Source organism: Aethina tumida, chromosome 2 (genome assembly GCF_024364675.1).
Source record: "Aethina tumida isolate Nest 87 chromosome 2, icAetTumi1.1, whole genome shotgun sequence".
Lineage (NCBI taxonomy): Eukaryota > Metazoa > Arthropoda > Insecta > Coleoptera > Nitidulidae > Aethina > Aethina tumida.
The window spans coordinates 3,174,805-3,196,916 of NC_065436.1; the positions used below are offsets into that span (position 1 = coordinate 3,174,805).

Here is a 22,112-nt window from a genome sequence, read left to right on the forward strand (position 1 = left end):
TTTGGGGGGGTTGGATTACTGTCGTTGGCGGCGTCTGTGTAGATTATATTTATTTGATGCAGTTGTTCGTGTCATACTTTCGTGGGGCTGTAAAATTTTAAGTCTTTGGGTGAGATGTGGGTGTAAAAATTGTACTGCAAGATAAACATTTTAAAGCTTCCACCACCGAAGTTCAGTCTAAATGATAAATTTTTAATAAGTTTTTATTTTTAATCAATAATCACAGCTTTCAAGTCGGTAATCAGAAAATTAAAATACTCCATACATATGCTCACTGTGTTCTTTGAAAGTTGGGAACCACCATCCCATGTAAAAATTATTTATGACGAGTATAAATTTTTTAAATGAGTTTGGAGTATTTCTGTTAGACAACCAAATGTATGCATCGTCCAAAGAATTCTTTCAGCACGCCAACTTGTGAATAGTTTCACGAATATTAAATTAAATTACTGACATAATTGCTAATAAAAAATCGGACCTCAAACATTTAACTCATGTGTAACACTTCACATCTGGTACTCAAAAAATATGGGAAATTTATTGTTATGTAAACTATTTAAAGGCGTTTATAAATAGCTATGATGGCTTGCATATATTATTAAACCATAAAACTATCAATTACTTATCATCTTCACACCCCAATAAATAAATAAAACACCTACGTATAATTGTAAAAATATGTATTAACATTTTGTACGTTCAAATATGTAGATGAGGCAGTGAAAGTTATGGCAAATCCATGAACACATAAAGCTTAAGCGTCAAACAACTTCAATTACTCTTAAGATATTGCTCCCCGGGTAAAATAGGCTGTTGGTTGTCCTCCCTCGGCCTCACCATCATCCTAGCCTGGGCCAAACTGTATTGGGGACCCCTGAACTCACCCCAGTACATACCTTGATACATGTAGGTTTCCGGCACCTCCCCGTTCAGGTATTTACCGTTCAAGTTGCTGGTGTCACAACCCCTGTACCACCAGGCACCCCCTGAAAGCATCCACAGATGTGTTAAATTGGTTTTAAATGGTTTAATGATTCTAATTGGTGTATGAGATCATCTTACATGATAAATCAGATTCTGTGCTCAATTAATTTGTAACTTTATATGTCTGGAACTACTAATTAATGGATTTTGTTGTGTAATTTGGGGCAATTAGTGACAACACATAATTAATGTGGTGTTAATTATTGAACTGTTCTAATTTATTTATCATTCAAACTATTTTTGTTAGTTGTACAAAACTTACCATGAGCATGGGCACAGTTACCATCTTCCCAGCCATCCCTATCCATGTCTTTGGTGCTAAACCTGCTTCCAGCATGGTATGTTAAGGAGTCTCCAGCATCTCCACTGTAACCTCCAAGAACTTTAAGGGCGTACTCCTCCAGTTCAGACCCAACACTGAAGGCCGAATATTGGGCAAAAGCTTTCTTGCCATTGGTGTCGACCAACTCGATCAAAAGCTCATTAATCTCCGACCCTAGTTTTGAAAAAGATAAGCCTAAACTCCTACAGTTACCTATATTTACCTGTCAGGAGATGAATTTTGTCCAATCCAAGCCAAAACTCCCCTGCCAAGTTACCAAATCCAACCTTGTAGTCGAACATGTTCAAGAAAAAGTCTTGAGACCCCTCAAACCTGTTGTGGATGTAAGTCCAGCCTCCACCTCGGGTTTCCATGTTGCACAAAGCCATAAAGGGCTTCTCTGTGGGGCTGGGTTGTATTAGGTAGACTCCAGAAGTAGTTTTGCCCGTCTCCATCACTTCCTTGCAATTTTTGGGCACCGAGGAGTTGTGATTTGAGTGAGAGACATAATTCGCAGACGTCTGATGATGATGGCTGAGTTGGGCCAGCTTGATGTCTATCAATGAGTTGGTTAGGAATTGCTTCGTCACTAAGTGATGGTGGTGCTGAAGCAACGTGCTGAAAACACATAAATTTAATTTATGAATATTTTATCTTTTACGGCAGCCATAACCTTCCAACACAAATAACAAAATGACCATTAATTACAGTCGACTGGAACAAAACACTTAATCGATTCAGTAAAAGCAAAAACGTGTTGGATGTGCCAAACTAAATCAGTATTTTATCTTAACGCATCCATTTACATAATTGAAACACCTGTTTTCAATTAAGTAGTTAAAACTTACTCCGTGACATTCGCAATGCTGGACATGTTCTTGCTGATCCATCCTACGTCGGAAGTGACGACCTTTAAAGCCGCAACGAATATCTGAACGCCCTTGGCCAAATTGTCGATCCTCTTTTCCAATCTCGATGTGCCCTCGCAGCTTTGCCTCCTGTAAGGGTCGTGCTCAATGCTGGTGTACCTGCTCAGCTCGTTCTTGAGGCTCTCCAACGCCGAATGGGCCTCGTTGGATTGGTACTCCAGTGACTGTGACGGTGTGGTTAAATTAATTTGTTTAGTTGAAAGAAACATGTACCTGTAGACGTCTGTTTCCCTCCCTTAATTCGGAACGCAGATGCTCCGACTTCTCGCCCACTTGGACCTCGAGACGGGTCAGACGGTATTCCAATTGTTCCGTGTCGCATGGTCGCCGATTCGAGGACGTTCTGGGGTCCGCCTTTAAGGAACGAACAGAATTCGCATGAGTGCCATTTCGAAACTCATTTAATTTGAAGTCGGTTGTTGTTTTGTGTGGGTGAATGGGGGTTGAAAATATGATTTGTAAAATATTAACAAAACAAAAGCTATTTTATTTCACAACACCTTAAAAATATGTTTTAAATTAAGGTTAACAAGTCATCCAAGTCTGATCAACATTTAAATAAGGTATGGCATGTACTTTAGTGGGTCGCCATTCCTTTGACTTTGACCTAATTTAGGCCTACATGTTTATAAATTTACCAACAACGAAATTACTTCAATTTATATTACAGATATGGAAAACAATAAAATTATCTATTAAGATCAAATACGTTTTATAAATAATTCAATCAAATGATTTCAAATTCATTAAGTTTGGTAAAAACACTGATTGAATAAGATAAAATTGATTTGGATAAATTTGACTGACTAAACAATTGTTTAGCATTAAATTGGTCTGTTATCCATGTTAAAATGTTTAAAGTACACTTGAAGAATCTTTCATTTTACACCTTTAAAGGTTATTACTGAATATTTTAAGTAAAAATTAAATGTAGATATTTAGAATAATAAAAATTGTTCATTGATATTAAAAGTGTTTTTACTTATTTTTATTTATATATGTAGTTTTTTAATGATAATAAATATTCATTAATTTAATTTTATGGTTTGTTTTATTTTAATTCTTTAATTTATAATAAATATATTTTAAAATACATAAATAATATACACAACTTAATAATAATAATTTTTAAATTACTTTTAATATTTTTAACATTAAAAAAGAATGCAAAATGTTATTTTTGTGATTTTTAAGTAAATAATGATTATTTTTAGAATATTATAATAAATTAATGATTTTTTTTTTACAAATTATATCTGATTATCTATAGAATATTTTGAAATAAAAATTTTGAAAACCAATATATAACTAAATAATAAATTATTATAACTATTAAATAAAATAATATTAAAATTATTTTTAAAGATGTGCCAAGATTAACTAAGATGGAATTAATTATAAAATATTTGAACTACACAAATAAAAAAAAATAATGATATAAAAAAGATATTTAATTTTATATTTATAATAAGTATTTACACATTAAATTAATTTTAGTACGAATCAGTATGATTATGGTAAATTGATAATGAATATTATCATATTATACACACATTAATAAATTTAAAACAACAATTTACTAATTAAATGTTATAATATTTGTTATTAAATAAATTAAATTAATATATCCATTTTAAATCTTCATTATATTCTATAATATACATTAATATTTGTCTAATAAATATGATAAATATGAAACAATAATATAATAATAAATATAAAGAAAGTAAATAGTTATATGTAAGTACATATTTAAAATATTGATATATAAGATTTTATAAAAAAATATATAATAACATATAAATTAATATTAATTATTAATATTTTTTATATTTACAATAATTTTAATAATAAAACTAATTGTGAAAAAATATATAATTAATAGAATATCATATATATTAAAAAGATATTAATTATTTAGAAAAATTAGTAATAAAAAATAATAACATATTTACATTTTAGGATATTTTTTAATTTATAGATTTTTTATATACATTTTTTGTATAAAATGAAATAGTATTACAATAAGTCATATAATAATAAAATAAATCATTTTATATTTAAATATAATAATTTATTTGAACATGAAACAATGTTTAATCATTAAATCATTGATTTTTTTAAATATTACATAATATAATACAAAAATATATAAATAAATAAATATTAAATAAAACTTTGTTACAGTTTTCAAAATATATAATTATTGTATTAATTTTTTAAATACTTATACATATACTATTTAACTTAAAATTAATAATATTAAAAGTATATTAAAAATGTATTAATTATTAAAAAAATAGTAATAACAAAATATTAATAGATATAGAATTTATAGAATTGTTATGTCCTTTTTTTTTGTAAAATTAAATAATATAATAAACTTTTATAGTGAATAAAAAATTGAATGATTATATAAAAAAATAAATCAGTTTATATTTCAATAAAATATATTAATATATATATATATATATATATATATATATATATATATATATTAAAATATTAAAATAAATTATCACATTATATAAATATTAAATAAAACTATATTACTGTTTTCAAAATATAATAATATTAATTTTTACATAATTTTACATATTTAAATAAAAAATAATAAAATTAAATTAAAAATGTATTAATTATGTAAAAAAAATAGTAATAATAATAATTAATATATGTTATATTTTAAGATTTTTTTTTTAATTTATAGAATTTTTACGTCCTATTTATTTTTGTAAAATTATATAATATTATAATATTTTTTTTTTATAGAGAATAAAAAAAAAATTTAATGATTATATAAAAAAAATAATTCATTTTACGTTTCTATAAAATTTATTTTAAATTATAAATTCACTTATAAAATTAAATAAAATAATAATCAATTTTTATAGTGATTATACAAAAAATAAATCAGTTCAAATTTACAATAATTCAATTAACATAATACTATTTTAATTATAAATTCACAAATTCATATTACTTATATTTAAAATAAATTTGTAATTTTTGAAATTATCACATTGTATATAGTTTTCAAAATATAAATTTTTTACATAACTTATTAAGAAAGATTTTTTATGTTGATTTTTATTTGTATAAAACTATATAGTATAATAAATTTTTATGGTGAAATAAATAATATAAAAAGTAAACCTTATTATATATAATAATTTATTTAAACATTAAATTATTTTTAATTATAAATTCACAAATGACATTTAAAATATTAAAAATATGTAATATATCTTATTATATATTCCAAAATATATATTGTTATATTTACAAAAATAAAAATTATATTAAAAAATATTAATAATATTTTGTTGTTATTAACTTATTCAAAAATAGTAATCAGTTTTATTTAAAAATCTTCAATACATATTTAAAATACCCAGAAAATCAAAATAAATCAATAATTTACAATACATTTTAAAGATTTCAGTCCAAATTTTTTATATTTAAAATTTATTTTAGTTGATACAATATATTTCTATTAAATGAAAAAAAAATTATAAAATGATGAATTATTTCCTTTTATTAAATGTACAAATATTGAAAGAAATATTTTGTATATTAATGTAAATTAAAAGGAAACCGTTTATAACAAAATATTTTTTTGAATATTTATTATAATATGATTAGGGTAACAAAAAGCTTCTTTAGAATTACATTCCTGCGTTCCGCAGGAAACCCACGCATTAACCAAACCACTTAACAACCACCACCTCATCCACGGTCGCCCCTTTGCACACGAACCCACATAATTAAAATAACAAATATTAAACCTGCTGACACGACGTGGACCGGAAAGTAAACACAACAAGCAGAAGCACCAAACGGTAACACATGTTACGTCGAGGATCACAACCCGTCCAACACTGACGGGCCGTTCCTGCCCGTAATGTTTTATAACTGAGAGGGAATTTATAAACAAAAAGCTTCGGTATGGTAAATGGATTAGCCGAAGTTTATTAATAGACCTCGTTACCGACAATTGTCTTCCACCACACGATGAGGCGCCGAACTTAAGTGTGACTTAAGTAACTTAAGTGTTGTGTTGTGCGTGAATTGTTACTGCCTCATTGTTGTTTGTTTGCAATTAATTATTTTATTGCAATTGGGTTTCTTTCATTAACATTATCTAAATTAAGTCTGTGATAAACATATTTACTTCCTGAAACAAGGCTAAATTAATATAAAATATTAAATAGGCTTAAATATGTATTTCTGTCGTAATTTTTATTATACCTAAAAAGTTAATTATAAACCTCCACTTTGTAATAATTAAGTATCATTAATTAAAAAAAAATACTATCGTTTTCTTTAAAACTATATAATAACATGTAAATGTGAGTAATGAACATTGTACATGACAGATCAATTGAGTAATTGGACGTAAATTGTTTATGATTAATTATTATGTGTTAGCACAATTGAATGTTATTTAATTGTTAATAAAAATAAACTTTAAAGTGATTCTAAGATCAAAATTTAGGGCCAATAATGAAGGAAATCTAAATATTTTTTCCCTGAAATTTCTCCTGAAGAAAATACAGGCATTCAAATTTAAATTTCAAAAATAGTTGTTTACTCATATGTTCGTAACCATTGGTCCAATCTGGTTTAAATTTGATATGTACTTTCCTAAAATATGTACCTACAATTCAGTATAATAAACTTTTCCATAATAACACAGTGGCGTAGTTTCAGGGGGAGCTCCTATTTTTCTCGTCCTATTTTGTACGCCACTGAATATTTTTTTAAATTACTAAGCTTTAAATATTCTTTGCATAATTTAGAAGAAAAAAGGTAATCTTGGTTAGAATTGATTATCACAGCCGTTTTTAAGATATTTCAGTTTTAATGTTTCAAGAAAATTGAACAACAAATTAAATTTGAAATACCTCAAAAACGGCTGTGCTAGTCAAAATTAATCAAGAGTACATTTTTCTTATAAATTAAGCACAGAGTACTAAAAGCTTAACAATTTTAAAAAATATTCAGTGGAGTAGAAAATAGGGCGAGAAAAAGGGGAAACTCCCCACAATCTACGCCACTGTAACAATATGAAAAAAGTTTATTATATTGAATTATAGGCATATATTTGAGGATAACGTATACCAAATTTAAACACGGTTGTGCCAAAGGTGACAAAAATATGACGAAAAAACAATTTTTAAAATTTAAATTTGAGGGGTTGTATTTTTTACTGGAGAAACTTTAGAGAAAAAAAATATTTAAATTTTCTTCATTATTGGGCGTGTTTTACCTGTTACCATATTTTGATCACTCATTTTAAAAACACTTTGTATATATATACAGTGTGGCCCATTTGAAAACTGCTAAATTTTGTATATTTTGACTGATTTTTTTTATTTTAAATCATGACAAATCACATTTTTTTGCTCAAAACCAAAACTTATGAAGATTGAAGAAATGATACCAGTTATTTTTTTTAGAAAATATAATTATAACTCTGAATTAAGCACCTTCTGAAATGGGTATATATCAAATTCCCTGAAAAACTATGTTTATTCATGTACCACACTGTATATACTTTCAGTAATATATTAATTATTAAAATTATATCATTTGTGTAAACTATAGAAGCTTACTCCATTTTATTTTCTAAGAATACTTTTAAATGTATCGTGTAATTAAGTCTTCAATTACCACAAAACAGGAAATAAAACATTTTAAATTATTCCAATTAATTTATACAATTGTATGATTAATAAATGTAATAACTAATACTATTTGTTCCTGCCAACATTCCTTGAGCACTCCTAGCCTTTATTAAAGTGTCTAATTAATCAGCATGCATAACAACATATTTTTATCATTGAACAAACACCCAGACATTAAGATAAATTATTTAACATTTAAAAAATTATGATAATTACTTTTATGCTCAATAAAATTATGCAGTTATATAACCAATCATATTTTGAATTCATTGTTTACAAATCCAATGTGACAGTTCCCACATGTCCTGTCTAGTTTTTGCACAGTTACTGGTTAAATGTTGTCAATACCATTTCTGTGATATCATCGTTTAATATCATTGTAATTTAATTTATTTATATTAAATCGAATTCTATATTTAGCACAGATTTTTTTTTCCTTTGAGTGCCTAGTCACGAATTCTGAATGAAGGAATATATTATTTCCAATTCAAAATTGCTCAGGATTATTATAATTAATGTTTATCCAATGATCGAAGTATTGGCATTGAAGTGCTAACCGAAGGGGATATAATTCATATAGTATTAAATTATAAAAGTTAAAATAAGGCGTATTCAAAAATTTTAATCAAGGATAGACCAAGGGGAAAAGGGAACTGGAATAAAAATATTAATTTTTTAATTAATTCCAGTTTCACAAAATTAATTTGAGGGTCAAACCAATTTTGATTATTACAAATAAATATTTTATAGACTAGAAAAATGTTAGAAGCTTATTTTCAATATAGTAATATAGTTAAATATTTTTTTTTATATTATCACGTATCAATTATACTAAGTAAATATTTTTTTCTAAGTGTTGAAGATTTGTCTAAACTTCTAAGACCTAAAAATACAAAGTCACCAAATTAAATATTCATGTAATACGTCTTTTTGTTTCCAAATAACAATACATAATTTAAAATTAAACATTTAATTCCAACTCTTAAATAAAATAATATATTTAACCACATCCTAAAAGTAATTGTGGCAGAAAAGGGGTTCAGTCTAACCCTAGTACCTAGATTATGGGGTTATTATTAGCTTGAACATTTAGTTATTTAATAACTAAAACATATTTATTAAAATATATACTACTACAACTAAAAAATTAAATAATTTAAATAAAATCTTCTAATTAAAATCCATAGCTTTCTTATATAAATTTATATCTCTTTAGACTCTTATTATTTATAAATGATAAGGGACTATATTATTTATAAATGATAAGGAACTTTTTAAAGAAATTAGGAAATATTAATTTGAAATGTAATTTTTATAAATAAACATTTAATTCCAATGTAAACTCTTAAATACTTCAAAAGATAAACACTTGATTAATCATAAATTTTCCATATTACTGTAAACACAATTTCTATTTTAATTATAAATATGAACCGCAGAAATACGTAAAACAATGTATTTAACCACATCCTAAAAGTAATTGGAGCAGAAAAGTGGCTTAGCCTAACCCTAATACCTATATTATGGAGTTAGGGTCAAAAATTTTAATATTAGCCTTTATATTTAGTTAATTAATAACCAAAACATATTTAATAAAATATTTACTACTGCAACTATTTATATAAAATTATACAAAATAAAACCTTATAGGTTAAAAAATTAAGTAATTTAAATAAAATAAATGATAAGGGAGTTAAAACATCTCTCAAAACAATTTTTGTTATTCCTAAGTTAGTTGGTAATCTTGTAATTTTGTCATATGTATATTTTGTATATTTTCTTATATATTAATTAATTTTAATGTAAATATTTTTCTAGATGCTGAAATTTTTAAGTAAAGAACTAAACTTAGGTTAAAGTAATATGATAAACATTTATATTTTGGTTCCCAAATAATAATCGTGTGATCTAAAAATTAAATATTTAATTTTGATGTAAACTTTAGATGTAACTAAAAATAAGTACCAATCAACCTAATAGACCCTAACCTAACATCCAGAGTTACAGTAAACATTAATTTCTATTTTCGTTAAAAATTACTTAATACCATAATACAATAGATTATTATTTATTATAGTAACAGTTTTGTTAACACGAGAATTAACATGAGGTAACGATAAATCTGTATAATATATTCAGTTTAATTTTATAATTTTTTTTAAATATACAAACTCAATCAATATATAATAACTGTATATTGAGATATATAAAATAATGTAATATTATAATATATGAATGAGTTTTTTAATTATTTCTAATAATTTTTTTTTTAATTTAAAATGTATTAATATTGGCTCAAAAATATTAAACATCCACTTAATTTGTTACTAATAATAATAAAAATATGTATTATAGAAGGCAAATTAGTCTAAATTTAGAAGTTCAGGAATAGTATTTTTAAATATCAGTTGACTTAAAATAAAACTACAAAATCAACTAAACTACTTTAAGTATTTTTTTTGTGATCTAAAAATGAATAATAAATAAATACTTACGAATAGCAGAGCAGGACAAGCTCAAAATTAGAAGTGTAGCAGAAGTTGAAACAAAGGAATCAATATTATTATAATATATTTGAACTATTTACATTTTCGTGGATTGATGAATTTATTTTGTACATTAATGTGATTTGAGTAATTAATATGGCAAACATAAACACAACATTTGGATTGGAAAGCAATGTTCACAAACACTTACTTTTAAACATGGTTGTTGTTTATTCATAAAACAATATAAATGTATGGATATAAAGTACAAATTTTTGTTTATTTATATAATCACAATTTTGTCACATTGAAGTGGCTTCGATAGTGGAATAAGTGAGTGATTCATTAAAACATATTCTCCAAGTTTATCATGAAGAAATCTTCAAGAGTAAGAGCAGGAAAGGAAAAATAATGAATATTAATATATAAAATAGTTTAAAATGATTTTAATTATAGTAAATCCCTAACAAACAGTTGGTAGGACCTTAAATTAACTACTTACTTACCATTTCCTAATATAATATTAATAAAAATAATTTGCTATCAAGGATCGATACAAATCAGATTAGGTCCTGTTAATATTGAATTGCACTAAAGCGGAAATGCTTAGGAACAGTTGAAGTGGACGCGGCCAATAACAGTAGTGTAAAAGTAGTCGAAACAAGATAAATCCTTTGATAAAGATCAAATCGATACTGCTGAATTAAATTTATGAGGAAGTCTCCTTGAACTGTTGTTCAGTTGTATTCTGGATTAACTTGAAAGCCAGTGGCGGAATAAAGTCACTGTGAAAATCGAAATTTGTATTACATTGATTAAGATTCGTCGTGTATTCCAGAAAATTTTGAAGGAAATAGAAAATATAGAAATATATAGATTTTTGAAGTACAGTTTATGGTAACAGAGAATATTAGATGATAAAAAAAACTAAAATATTGAATATATCGATCAGTATATACATATATTTCTTAAACTGAAGTAATAATGGACACTTTCATTTATTTAATTTATTTATTCATCATTTATTTATTTGTTCATCTATCCATATGTCCATTTATCCATATGTACATCTGTCCATCTGTCCATCTGTCCATCTAACCATCTGTCCATCTGTCCATTTATCCATCTGTACATCTGTCCATCTATTCATCTATCCATTTATCCATTTTCCATTTATACATATTTTGACTTAAAAGTATAATATCTATAGGAGAAGATAAATACACAAAGTATTACAGCAAAAAAATAATTTATTATTTATTTATGTTGAACATAAAATGATTGTAATTAAGGGACGCATTCAAAGTCGCAAACGGAGGCAGGCTCGTTCCAGAACAGTCCGTCGGGACAGGACATCAAATCGCCACGTCCGCCGTAACATTCGTAGTATTTGGTGCAGTCGTCGGGATACGGCAGGAAGACGACCTGATCGGCTGGTTGACCGGCGCAAACGGAATCGACGGGATTATCTATATTAAACACACAGTAACATTTTTATGTATTTTAGTGGAGAATGAATTTTTCTTAATATAAATGAAATAAATAAATTTTTCTGTCACCAAATAACAAAATTAATAAATAAAAATTATTAAAAATAAAGTCAACAAGGATCAACTCAATTGGGAACCATAGAAATTATTGTTTTATAATAAAAAATTGTCTTACCAGTCGGTGGTTCAGCTAAAAATAAAAAAATATTTAATTAAAATTATAAGAATTTACACAAAAATAGTTAATTAATTGATTGCTTTAAATTTAATCAATTTATCATACATAGATGGAAATTAAAAAATAATAATTAGTCCTTACCAGTGTCGGGTTCATCTGAAAATAAAATAAATATTTAATAGTACATCTAATTAATTTATATTTTAACTTATAGGAAATACTCAATATATATTGAATTTATTGGTAAATAATAATTTTAAATAAACATTATGTTAGGAATTTCAATTAACAGTAAATTTTAACGATGTGAGCAAAAATTAATTATTCCACTATTAACAACGAACAAAGTTACTAAATGTTTGGCTTGATATTGATTTCTTTGTGCAAACTGTCAACTTATTGCCAAATTTTATTATTAAAATAAAATTTCATACAGATGATAAATGTATTTAAAATTTAAAAAGACCTAAAAAAGAAGTGTTTAATTCTTACCAGTGTTAGGTTCATCTGAAAATTAATAAATATAAATTAATAAATCAATAATTATTAAATATAGCAGTCAAATAAATATATTAATTATTTATTATTTTAAATATACATATATATATATATATATATATATATATATATATATTCAAAATAAGTCTTACAAAATTTCAGATATAGTTAAAAAAATGTGTAACTACAAAAAATATTCAAAAATGTTAATTTAATTTATTTTGGTTTCATAGAAAATGATTTAATAATAAACAACACAAAAAATAATTATAATTAAATAAATATTATGACAAAATCTTCAACTAATTATATACAATTAAATAAAAAACATTTCAAATAGTAAAAGGGAAGATTAAATTACTATAAATTAATCATTGTATGATTCAGTGATAAAATAAAATTATTTTTATTAGAAAAATAATTAAAAAAAAAATTAAAAATAAGTTTAATTCTCACCAGTGTTAGGGGTATCTGAAAATAAAAAAAAAATATTTGTTAGTATAACTCAATTAAATAAAAAATAATTCTAAAGTTACAAAAAAAATTAAATTACTATAATTTAATAATGATTTAATAATAAAAGAATTCTTAAAAAAATTAAAAATCGTTTAATTCTCACCTGTGTTAGGGGCATCTGAAAATAAAAAAATATTTATTAGTATAATTTATTTTTTCGTTTCTAATATTTCATTTAATAGTATATAATTAAATAAAAAATAATTTTAATAGTACAAAGAAGATTAAATTGCATTCAATAAAAAAAATCACGTAGTATCGTGTATATAATTATTAATAATTTAATTCATACGTTTGTTAATCACATTTCCCAACTATAATTAGTATAAATTTCTGTTTTATGAGTACTAATATTAAAGAGTACTTACCAGTCGGATCTACAGGTGCAACAGCTGAAAAAAATATTAATTTATTTAGTTCTTTCCATAATCTTTTTACGTACAATATGAAGATTTTTTGAGATATGAGATTTTTTAGGTTATGTATCATTATTATTGTACTTTTAAAATTAAAAGTTTAAAAATGTCCACATATTCTGATACATTCTGTATATAGATTTATGTTCAAATCTAGAAACAAGTGTCAACCTATAGTGTATTCACATAAGTAAACAATAGGCATGCGCAGTTGACACTGCACACCTGATTTTGACAGGGCTGTATTTAAAATTAAAGATATCGAAATAATATATAACATGTTTAGACAAAATATTCATTTGGAATATTCACCATAATTTTAAATAAACAATAATAAATTAAATAAATATGTGTGGCTGAGTGCCCTGACAAAATTTAAGTCACAACTGACCAATAAGAAATATGTTATCCACCACACAACTAAATATGTTTATGTTACCTAGTTTGAATAGAGTATACTTTTTACTTACTTGCATCACAGTCGACATTTTCCAAATAATCGCACTGATGAATGGCCTGGTTCCAATACAAATTCGGTGGGCACGTGTAAAGATTAGCCTGTCCTTGGTAACATTCGTAAAACTTAGTGCAGTCCTCCGGACAAGGGAAGAAAGTAATTTCGTCCGAAGGATAAGGACAGAACGAGTCCGGTCCTTTGGTCGGCTCAATGGTTGTCGGGTTAGTTGGTCCGTCTGGTTCTAAAAATTGATGAAAACAACTGTCTACTGAGATCTAGAATTCGTTTTAAGCAATTTTATTTATATTTTTTATATTTGTACATTTTTATTATTTAATTTATCTGATTACCTAACTATAAAGTTAAATAAATAAATTTTGGTTTATGAATAATATTATTAAGGGGGACTTACCTGTGGGATTTACGGGTCCAACAGCTGAAAAATATTAAATATTTAGTTTTTTATATAAATTAATTAATTAATAAATAAGTTAATACCTATAGTCTATTCACATAAGGTACACGTGACAGTACTAAACATGTTATCCATCCTAGTTTGAATGGAGTATACGTTTCACTTACTTGCATCACAGTCGACATTTTCCAAATAGTCACACTCATGAATGGCCTGATTCCAATACAAATTTGGGGGACACGTGTACAGATTAGCCTGTCCTTGATAACATTCGTAAAACTTAGTGCAGTCCTCCGGACAAGGGAAGAAAGTAATCTCATCCGAAGGATAAGGACAGAACGAGTCCGGTCCTTTGGTCGGCTCAGTAGGAGCGGGATCAGTGGGTCCGACTGGTTCTAAAAATTAACAAAAACAACAATTGATCCACCGAGATAATTTGTTTTAAGTAGCACGGAAACAAATCTAATTTTAAATCGTGATAAAATAAATGATTTTGCTTACGTGTGGGAACGTCGGGGTCGGCGGTTGGGTCGCAGTTGGCTATTTCGGGGGCGTCGCACTGTTGCAAGGGGTAGTTGAATTCCAGACCGGCGGGACAGTCCATGGGGTATCTGGCGCCTTCGAAACATTCCCAGTATTTGGTGCAGTCGCCCGGGTACGGGTATCTGGTCACCACTTCTGAGGGGTAGGGGCAACGTGGGTCCGGCGTCCATTTATCTTCTGCCACTAAAAATAAACAATTATATTTAAGTCAGGGAATAAATCTTGGAAATATTAATACATACAGACAGAGGAGTTGGACAAGGCCAAAACCAAAAGGGTTACAACAGCTGAAACAAAGAAATATAAAGTTCAGATCCTTTCTTGATCTATTGGTACGTGTTTTGAATTAAAGATTGAATAATAAATGTATAAAACATTCCTTAAACTTACCTTTAAACATAGTTGTTATTTCATATATTCAGACAAAAAAAGATATGAAAATAAAATATAGATTTTACACTTATATATACACCTGATAATTTTGACACATTGAATTAATTAGCTTCGATAGTGGGATAAGTGGGTTGTTGTTCACAAAATTTTGTACAAATGTGAAGATAATTTTATTACACCTTTATTTGTAGTACTAAAAAATAATTAATTAGAAAAATAATTTATTTAAATAGATAAATAATATTAGTACAAAATTAGTTTATCAAAAAAATAAAGGTATAAAGTTACTATAACATTAATAAAAATAATCATTTAAGACAGAACACAAATCCGATTAGGCCCCAATAACATTGAAATTGCACTACAATAAAAATAAGAAAACATTGAAGAGAATACAATCAATAACAAAGTATAAAAGCAGCTAAAACAAGATAAAGACAAATCGATACAGTTGAATTAAATATATAACAAAAGCCTTGTTGAATTTTTTAGATGTATTCTTGTTTAACTTAACTAAATTGATGTAAAAATCAAAATTAATTCATATATTATTTATTTTTTGTTTAAATACATAATAACTATTGTTTTATCTTTAAATTGATAATGATAGTATGTAATTAAAGTCTTCCTTAATTGACACATATGTAGTCGCAGGAGGAAGCAGGTTCATTCCAAAAAAGTCCAGAGGGGCAAGTCATGAGGTCGGCGTGGCCAGCAAAGCATTCGTAGTATTTCGTACAGTCGTCAGGATATGGGAGGAATGAAATTTGGTCAGTTGGAAGTCCGGAGCAAATTGAGGAGTCAGGAGTTTCTAAAAATTTAAATACATTTAACAAACAATTCTATAATTAACTAATAAATGTCAAATTGAATATAAAAGAAGTACTTACCAGTACCAGAAGTGGGTTGTGGATCTGGTTCCGCTGAAAAAAATAAATAAAAGGTGATTAATTAATCTTAAACAGTGTTATAAGCAATTAAAGAAGCAAAAGAGGTGGTCTATAATGTTTTCAGGGCTTTGCCAAAGTTTCAGTGTGTTCTTTAAATACTTACCAGTAGCAGAGGATGGTTGGGGATCTGGTTTCACTGAAAAAATAAATAGTAATTTATATTTACAATGACAAAAATAAATAGTTTCATGTTTCAAAGTAAATTGTAACTACCAATTGGAAATATAAAAAATAATGTAATAGTCAAAATATTATGTTAACGTTCATAAAAAATATATTTGTTTGAAATTTATAATTAATAAATTATGAAAAATATATTATTTTTTCCAATTTACTATTTACCCCCCTGAAATTTAAATAATTTTCAGTCTTTCAGTCTTATTATGTAAAAGGAAATAATTTTGTATAATCCTTTATAAAATCATTCATAAAAAATATATTTATTTGTAATTTACAGTTAACAAATTATAAAAAATATATTATTTTGATTTAGAACATCTGTAACAAATAAAAAATAATAAAAATACCTCAATCTATTTACTATTTACCCCCAGAAAGTTAAATAATTTTCAGGCTTTCAGTCTTAATATGTAAAAGGAAATAATTTTATATTAACATTTATAAAAACGTTCATAAAAAAATTTACTATTTACCTCTTAATAATTTTCAGGTTTTCAGTCTTAATATATAAAAGGAAATAATATTATATTAACATTCATAAAAAATATATTTGTAATTTACACTGAATAAATTAAAAAAAAAAATGAATTATTTTGATTTGGAACATCTATAACAAATAAAAAAATAACAAAAATGCTAAAATACTATTTACTATTTATCCCCTGAAATTTAAATAATTTTCAGGCTTTCAGTCTTAATATGTAAAAGGAAATAATATTATATAAATATTCATAAAAATATATTTCTTTGTAATTATTAACCCATGAAGTTTAAATAATTTTCAGGCTTTTAGACTTAATAACATATATAAAAAGAAATAATATTATATATTATATAACATTCATAAAAGCGTTCATAAAAAATATATTTCTTTGTAATTTACAGTGAATAATTTATAAAAAATAAATTATTTTCAGATCTTCAGTCTTAATATATAAAATGAAATAAAATATTTAATTAAATGTCGACATTTTAATTTTTTATATTACGTACCGGTGTCAGGTGATGGTTGAGGATCTGGTTTCACTAAAAAAAAAATAAATTAAAAGGAGTTAATGAATAAAAATTACCAAATTAAATTAATGATTGACTTTGCCCTCCATCTTTAAAGGTCAGATTAGGATATAATCAAATAAACAGATAAAATAAGAGGTCTATAATGTTTTGAGGTCTTTGCCAAAGCTCTAATGCGTTTTAAAAATAAATAGTAACTTACCAGTTGGATTAATTGGAGCTGGAGCTAAAAAATTATTAAGAAAATTTGTAAATTAGTTTACTTAAAATATATGCACAATTTTTTTTTAAGGTTTTCTTCAAGAAATACTTACTTGCATCGCAGTTAACGTTTTCGAGATAATCGCAAGCAGAAGCAGGTTGATTCCAGTAAAGTCCATCGGGGCAAGTCATCAGGTCGGCGTGGCCGGCAAAGCATTCGTAGTATTTCGCACAGTCGTCGGGATGTGGGAGGAATGCAATTTGGTCAGTTGGAAGTCCGGCGCAAATTGAGGCGTCAGGTTTTTCTAAAAAATTTAGTCACATTTAACAAACAATTCTATAATCAACTATTAAATGTCAAATTGAATATAAAAGAAGTACTTACCAGTACCAGAAGTGGGTTGTGGGTCTGGTTCCACTGAAAAAAATAAATAAAAGTTGGTTAATTAATCTTAAAAAGTGTTATAAGTAATTAAAATAGGAAAAGAGGAGGTCTGTAATGTTTTCAAAACTTTACCAAAGTTTCAGTGTGTTCTTTAAAGTAAATGTAAGAGGAATACTTACCAGTGCCAGATGATGGTTGAGGATCTGGTTTCACTGAAAAAATAAATAAAAAGAGATTAATTAACAAATTTTGGGAGTAAAATAAAAATAATAGAGTGCCTTCCATCTTAAAATGACTAAAGGAGTTATAAGTAACTAAAGAGGAGGTCCATGAAGTTGTCAGGTCTTTACCAAAGTTTCAGTATGTTCTTAAAAGTAAACTGTAACTTACCAGTTGGGTCAATTGGGGCTGCAGCTAAAAATAATTAAAAATTTTGTTATTTAACAGTGTTAAACTTTAAATAATATACTTACTGGCATCACAATCAACGTTTTCAAGATAATCACACTGATGTAGGGGCTGATTCCAATACAAATTGGGGGGACAAGTGTATTCATTAGCTTGTCCCTGGTAACACTCGTAAAACTTGGTACAGTCACCCGGATAAGGGAAGAAAGTGATTTCATCTGACGGATAAGGACAGAAGGAGTCTGGCTCCCTGGTTGGTTCAGGTGGTGCCGGCTCAGTTGGCCCAACAGGTTCTAAAAAGTAATTTAGTCTAATACGTAATGAGTAAATTTAACTCATTTATTTACGTGTGGGAATGTCTGGATCGGCGGTGGGGTCGCAGTGGGCTATTTCGGGGGCGTCGCATTGTTGCAAGGGGTAATTGAATTCCAGTCCGGTGGGGCAATCCATTGGGTATCTGGCGCCTTGGAAACATTCCCAGTATTTGCTGCAGTCACCCGGGTATGGGTATCTGGTTACCACGTCCGATGGGTAGGGGCATCTTGGGTCTGGTGTCCATTTGTCTTCAGCCACTGTAATACACAGATATATTTATAATCAATAAAAACACAACGATAAGATAACTTTTTAATTAGCTACAAACACTTAAGTACTTACATACGGTTGAAGAGGATACAGCCAATAACAAGATTGATACAGCAGCTAAAACAAGATAAAATTGCTGATAAAATCAAATCATTATGCCTTGTATTAAATTATGGAGACGATTTACTGTTTTTATTATTATCAATGCAAAAGTTATGTCTTAAAAAATGATTTATTTATTGTTTAAAATACATTAAACATTGAATTGTACCTATAATATACCATAGTATACCATATATATTAGATAGACATACCTTTAAGCATATTGACTTTTCACCAATACAATAACAATAATAAAACTGCAACTTGGATGTTGCATTTATATATCTGCAGATAAATACGTATCAAATCAAAAAATTGACATGTTTGATTAAGGGCAAAGTGGGGATACAAGTAATTTCTAGAAATAACACCTGCTACGTTCTAATTTTATTGTGAATTCCCAAGATTTTCTAATTAATCAATACTAAAATTAGAAATATTGTTTATTTTGGGAATCTTACAGTGTAAGAAATTAAGAATCAAATTCTTTGTGTCAGAAAATAAAGGATTGATTTAGTATATATTTAAAGTGATGATTTAGATTTTGAACTTAATATGGGGTATTTCCATCTCTACTACGAATGACAGCCTCACATTTTCTGTTCATACTCAAAATCTGGGTTAGAATTTCATTTTGGTCCAAATTCTCCCATATTTTGAGTAGAAGACTCTCCACACCCTCTCAATTATTCAGAAGGTCAAATGGTCATTTAAATGTCTCCCAAGAATGTTCCAGGTATGTTCTATTGGATTAAGGTCTGAACTGGCAGCTGGCCATCTATGGATTCATCCCAACATCAATAAGATGGGCATCACAACCTTTTTATTACTTTATTTGACAGTAGAATGTAATAGTACAACATGAAAAAAATAGTCAAAACCTATCTGGAGGTGGATTTAAATATTTTTAACATCATTAACAACATTTGAACTATTACTCATTAAAATCGATTGATTCATTTTTTAATGACCAGAATTAATAAAGGTTTATGAAAACGTGTTATTTAACCAAAGCTTTTAATTTGCTCTAATCAAAATTGAGTCCATATATCCTAAAATTAAAAATAAATTTATGATATAAATTGAGCAAAAATCATTAATTTCAATATTGTTATTATTATTTGGCACCACCAAAACTCTTCTACAGATTTCAATTAAAAACTCACAGTAGATCTTAAATTTGATTATATTCTAATCCATACTAAATAATGGTAAAGATGAATTTTAAATAAATATTATGTGTTATCGTAATTAAATGACACACTTGAACAGATGCATAATTAATTTTATTAACTATTTATACGGTATTTGTGTTCACATATAAATTTTATATTTTCAATTGGTTAAAACTGTAAAAAATTATAAATTTTGAAGCAGTGTTTAAGTCTAAATTAATATTTGTGTATACAAGATTAAGGAACACCTTATATTTTCTCAGAAACTTACTATCTTTTATTTATTATTTGCTTAATAATAATCCGTCATAAAATTAAATATCTATGGATATTAATTAAAAATGAAGATTTTCTCTATAGTAATTACACGTACACCTTCATGTCCATTTACTTATCTTTATTATAATTAATTTCCTTTAACTAAATTTTAATAAAACTTTTATACACATTAAATCATAAATGGTACCAAAATCAATAGATTCAAGTTTCATTTACAACAAAATATCTCGATCACAAGTGACATTTTCCTTTAAATCACATTGATCAATGTCTGGGTTCCACAGCAACGGTGGCTCGCACTCAAAATTGTTGGCAACCCCTTGGTAACACTCGTAGTATTTGGAACAATCCTCCGGATTCGATAAAAATGTCACTTCATCCAATGGTAAACCTTCGCAAATTTTATCCGGTGCGTCCTCCAACGAGTTGGTCTCTTGTAAGCCTACGAATCAGCAACGTTTAATTTTAAGTTTATTATTTATTAATCAAAATAGTTACCACAGGGAGCGTTTTCCTCGTAATCACACGATTTGGTGTCGTCGTTCCATTGAAGGAGTGATGGACATTCGAAGGGGATGGCTGTTCCTTGATAGCATACGTAGTATTTGGAGCAGTCGTCTGGGTAGGCCAAGAAGGTGGTTTTATCTAAGTCGTATCCTTTGCATATTGGGTCCACTACCTGTGTAGTTTTGGACAAATCAGTTGTGCTTTGTGAATCTACCAAAATAAACAACAAATTTATTTTAATATTGGTCACTGTCTATGTTAGTTCAGTTAGTTTTAAGTTAATAATTAAAGTAAGGGTGGTCTCAGGTCTTCAAGTACCATGGACTACTTTAAACCTTCAAGTATCACATTACATATTAATGTACAAGAAGTTTCTTCTCCATTAAATTATGATAAAGTAGTTACGATACTTACAAACACTACACGTGATTATTCCAAAACTCAACAATAACTTTCCTTAAACAAGATGCACATTAACTTCTTTGTAGATATTATAATATAATAATAATAATAATAATAATAATAATATTAATATTGCAGTATTACCTGGATTCATTTTTCAGTATACTGGCCTAGACACGAGCATACATCTCTGTTTATACATCAAGATTAGAATATTTGTTGGATTTATTTAAAAAATGATATGAACGATATAATAAATACTTTAATACCAACTAGTTTTCCTTATTATATATTATTTTGTGTCATAATTATTTAGATAAATGATACAAAAAAGCATGTTTTACTATATTTTTATTAAAAATTTAATATAAAAGAATAGTGATCAAAAAATTTGTTATAAACTTTTTATGATGAACACATAATTTATTCAAGATGTTTCTAAAATGAGAAGTCAATATTTAGGAGTAGTTATTCCTGAAATATATATATGAAAATACTGCCCCTCAAATTTAAATTTTAAAAATTGTTTTTTTCTCATATTTCTGTAACCTTTAGACCAATCGTATTTAAATTTGGTATGTATTATACTAAAATACATACCCACAAT

The 22,112-nt window shown here is 26.7% G+C and overlaps 3 protein-coding genes across 3 annotated transcripts; all 3 read right to left on the reverse strand.

The window, feature by feature from the left end:
• Positions 1-663: 663 nt before the first annotated feature.
• On the reverse strand, positions 664-6,173 carry LOC109598857 (angiopoietin-related protein 1). The gene is made up of 6 exons (XM_020014777.2): positions 6,024-6,173; positions 2,449-2,589; positions 2,155-2,399; positions 1,530-1,924; positions 1,247-1,480; positions 664-986 (listed from the first exon to the last, which is right to left on the reverse strand). The coding sequence occupies exons 1-6, from the start codon at positions 6,084-6,086 to the stop codon at positions 772-774; spliced, it is 1,293 nt and encodes a 430-aa protein (XP_019870336.1). The 5' UTR covers positions 6,087-6,173; the 3' UTR covers positions 664-771.
• A 5,470-nt stretch (positions 6,174-11,643) lies between these two features.
• LOC109598847 (chondroitin proteoglycan 2) lies at positions 11,644-19,364 on the reverse strand. Its single transcript, XM_049962525.1, has 22 exons — positions 19,355-19,364; positions 19,113-19,157; positions 18,803-19,027; positions 18,521-18,748; positions 18,438-18,461; positions 18,227-18,259; positions 18,048-18,080; positions 17,776-17,967; positions 17,664-17,687; positions 17,441-17,473; positions 15,167-15,211; positions 14,883-15,107; positions 14,549-14,776; positions 14,379-14,402; positions 13,980-14,207; positions 13,462-13,485; positions 13,197-13,211; positions 13,034-13,048; positions 12,572-12,586; positions 12,221-12,235; positions 12,077-12,091; positions 11,644-11,880 (listed from the first exon to the last, which is right to left on the reverse strand). Exons 1-22 carry the CDS (start codon positions 19,362-19,364, stop codon positions 11,699-11,701), a joined length of 1,878 nt encoding a protein of 625 aa, XP_049818482.1. The 3' UTR covers positions 11,644-11,698.
• A 1,335-nt stretch (positions 19,365-20,699) lies between these two features.
• On the reverse strand, positions 20,700-21,843 carry LOC126264546 (peritrophin-1-like). The gene is made up of 4 exons (XM_049962965.1): positions 21,650-21,843; positions 21,518-21,559; positions 21,095-21,313; positions 20,700-21,038 (listed from the first exon to the last, which is right to left on the reverse strand). Exons 1-4 carry the CDS (start codon positions 21,657-21,659, stop codon positions 20,809-20,811), a joined length of 501 nt encoding a protein of 166 aa, XP_049818922.1. The 5' UTR covers positions 21,660-21,843; the 3' UTR covers positions 20,700-20,808.
• Positions 21,844-22,112: the final 269 nt, after the last annotated feature.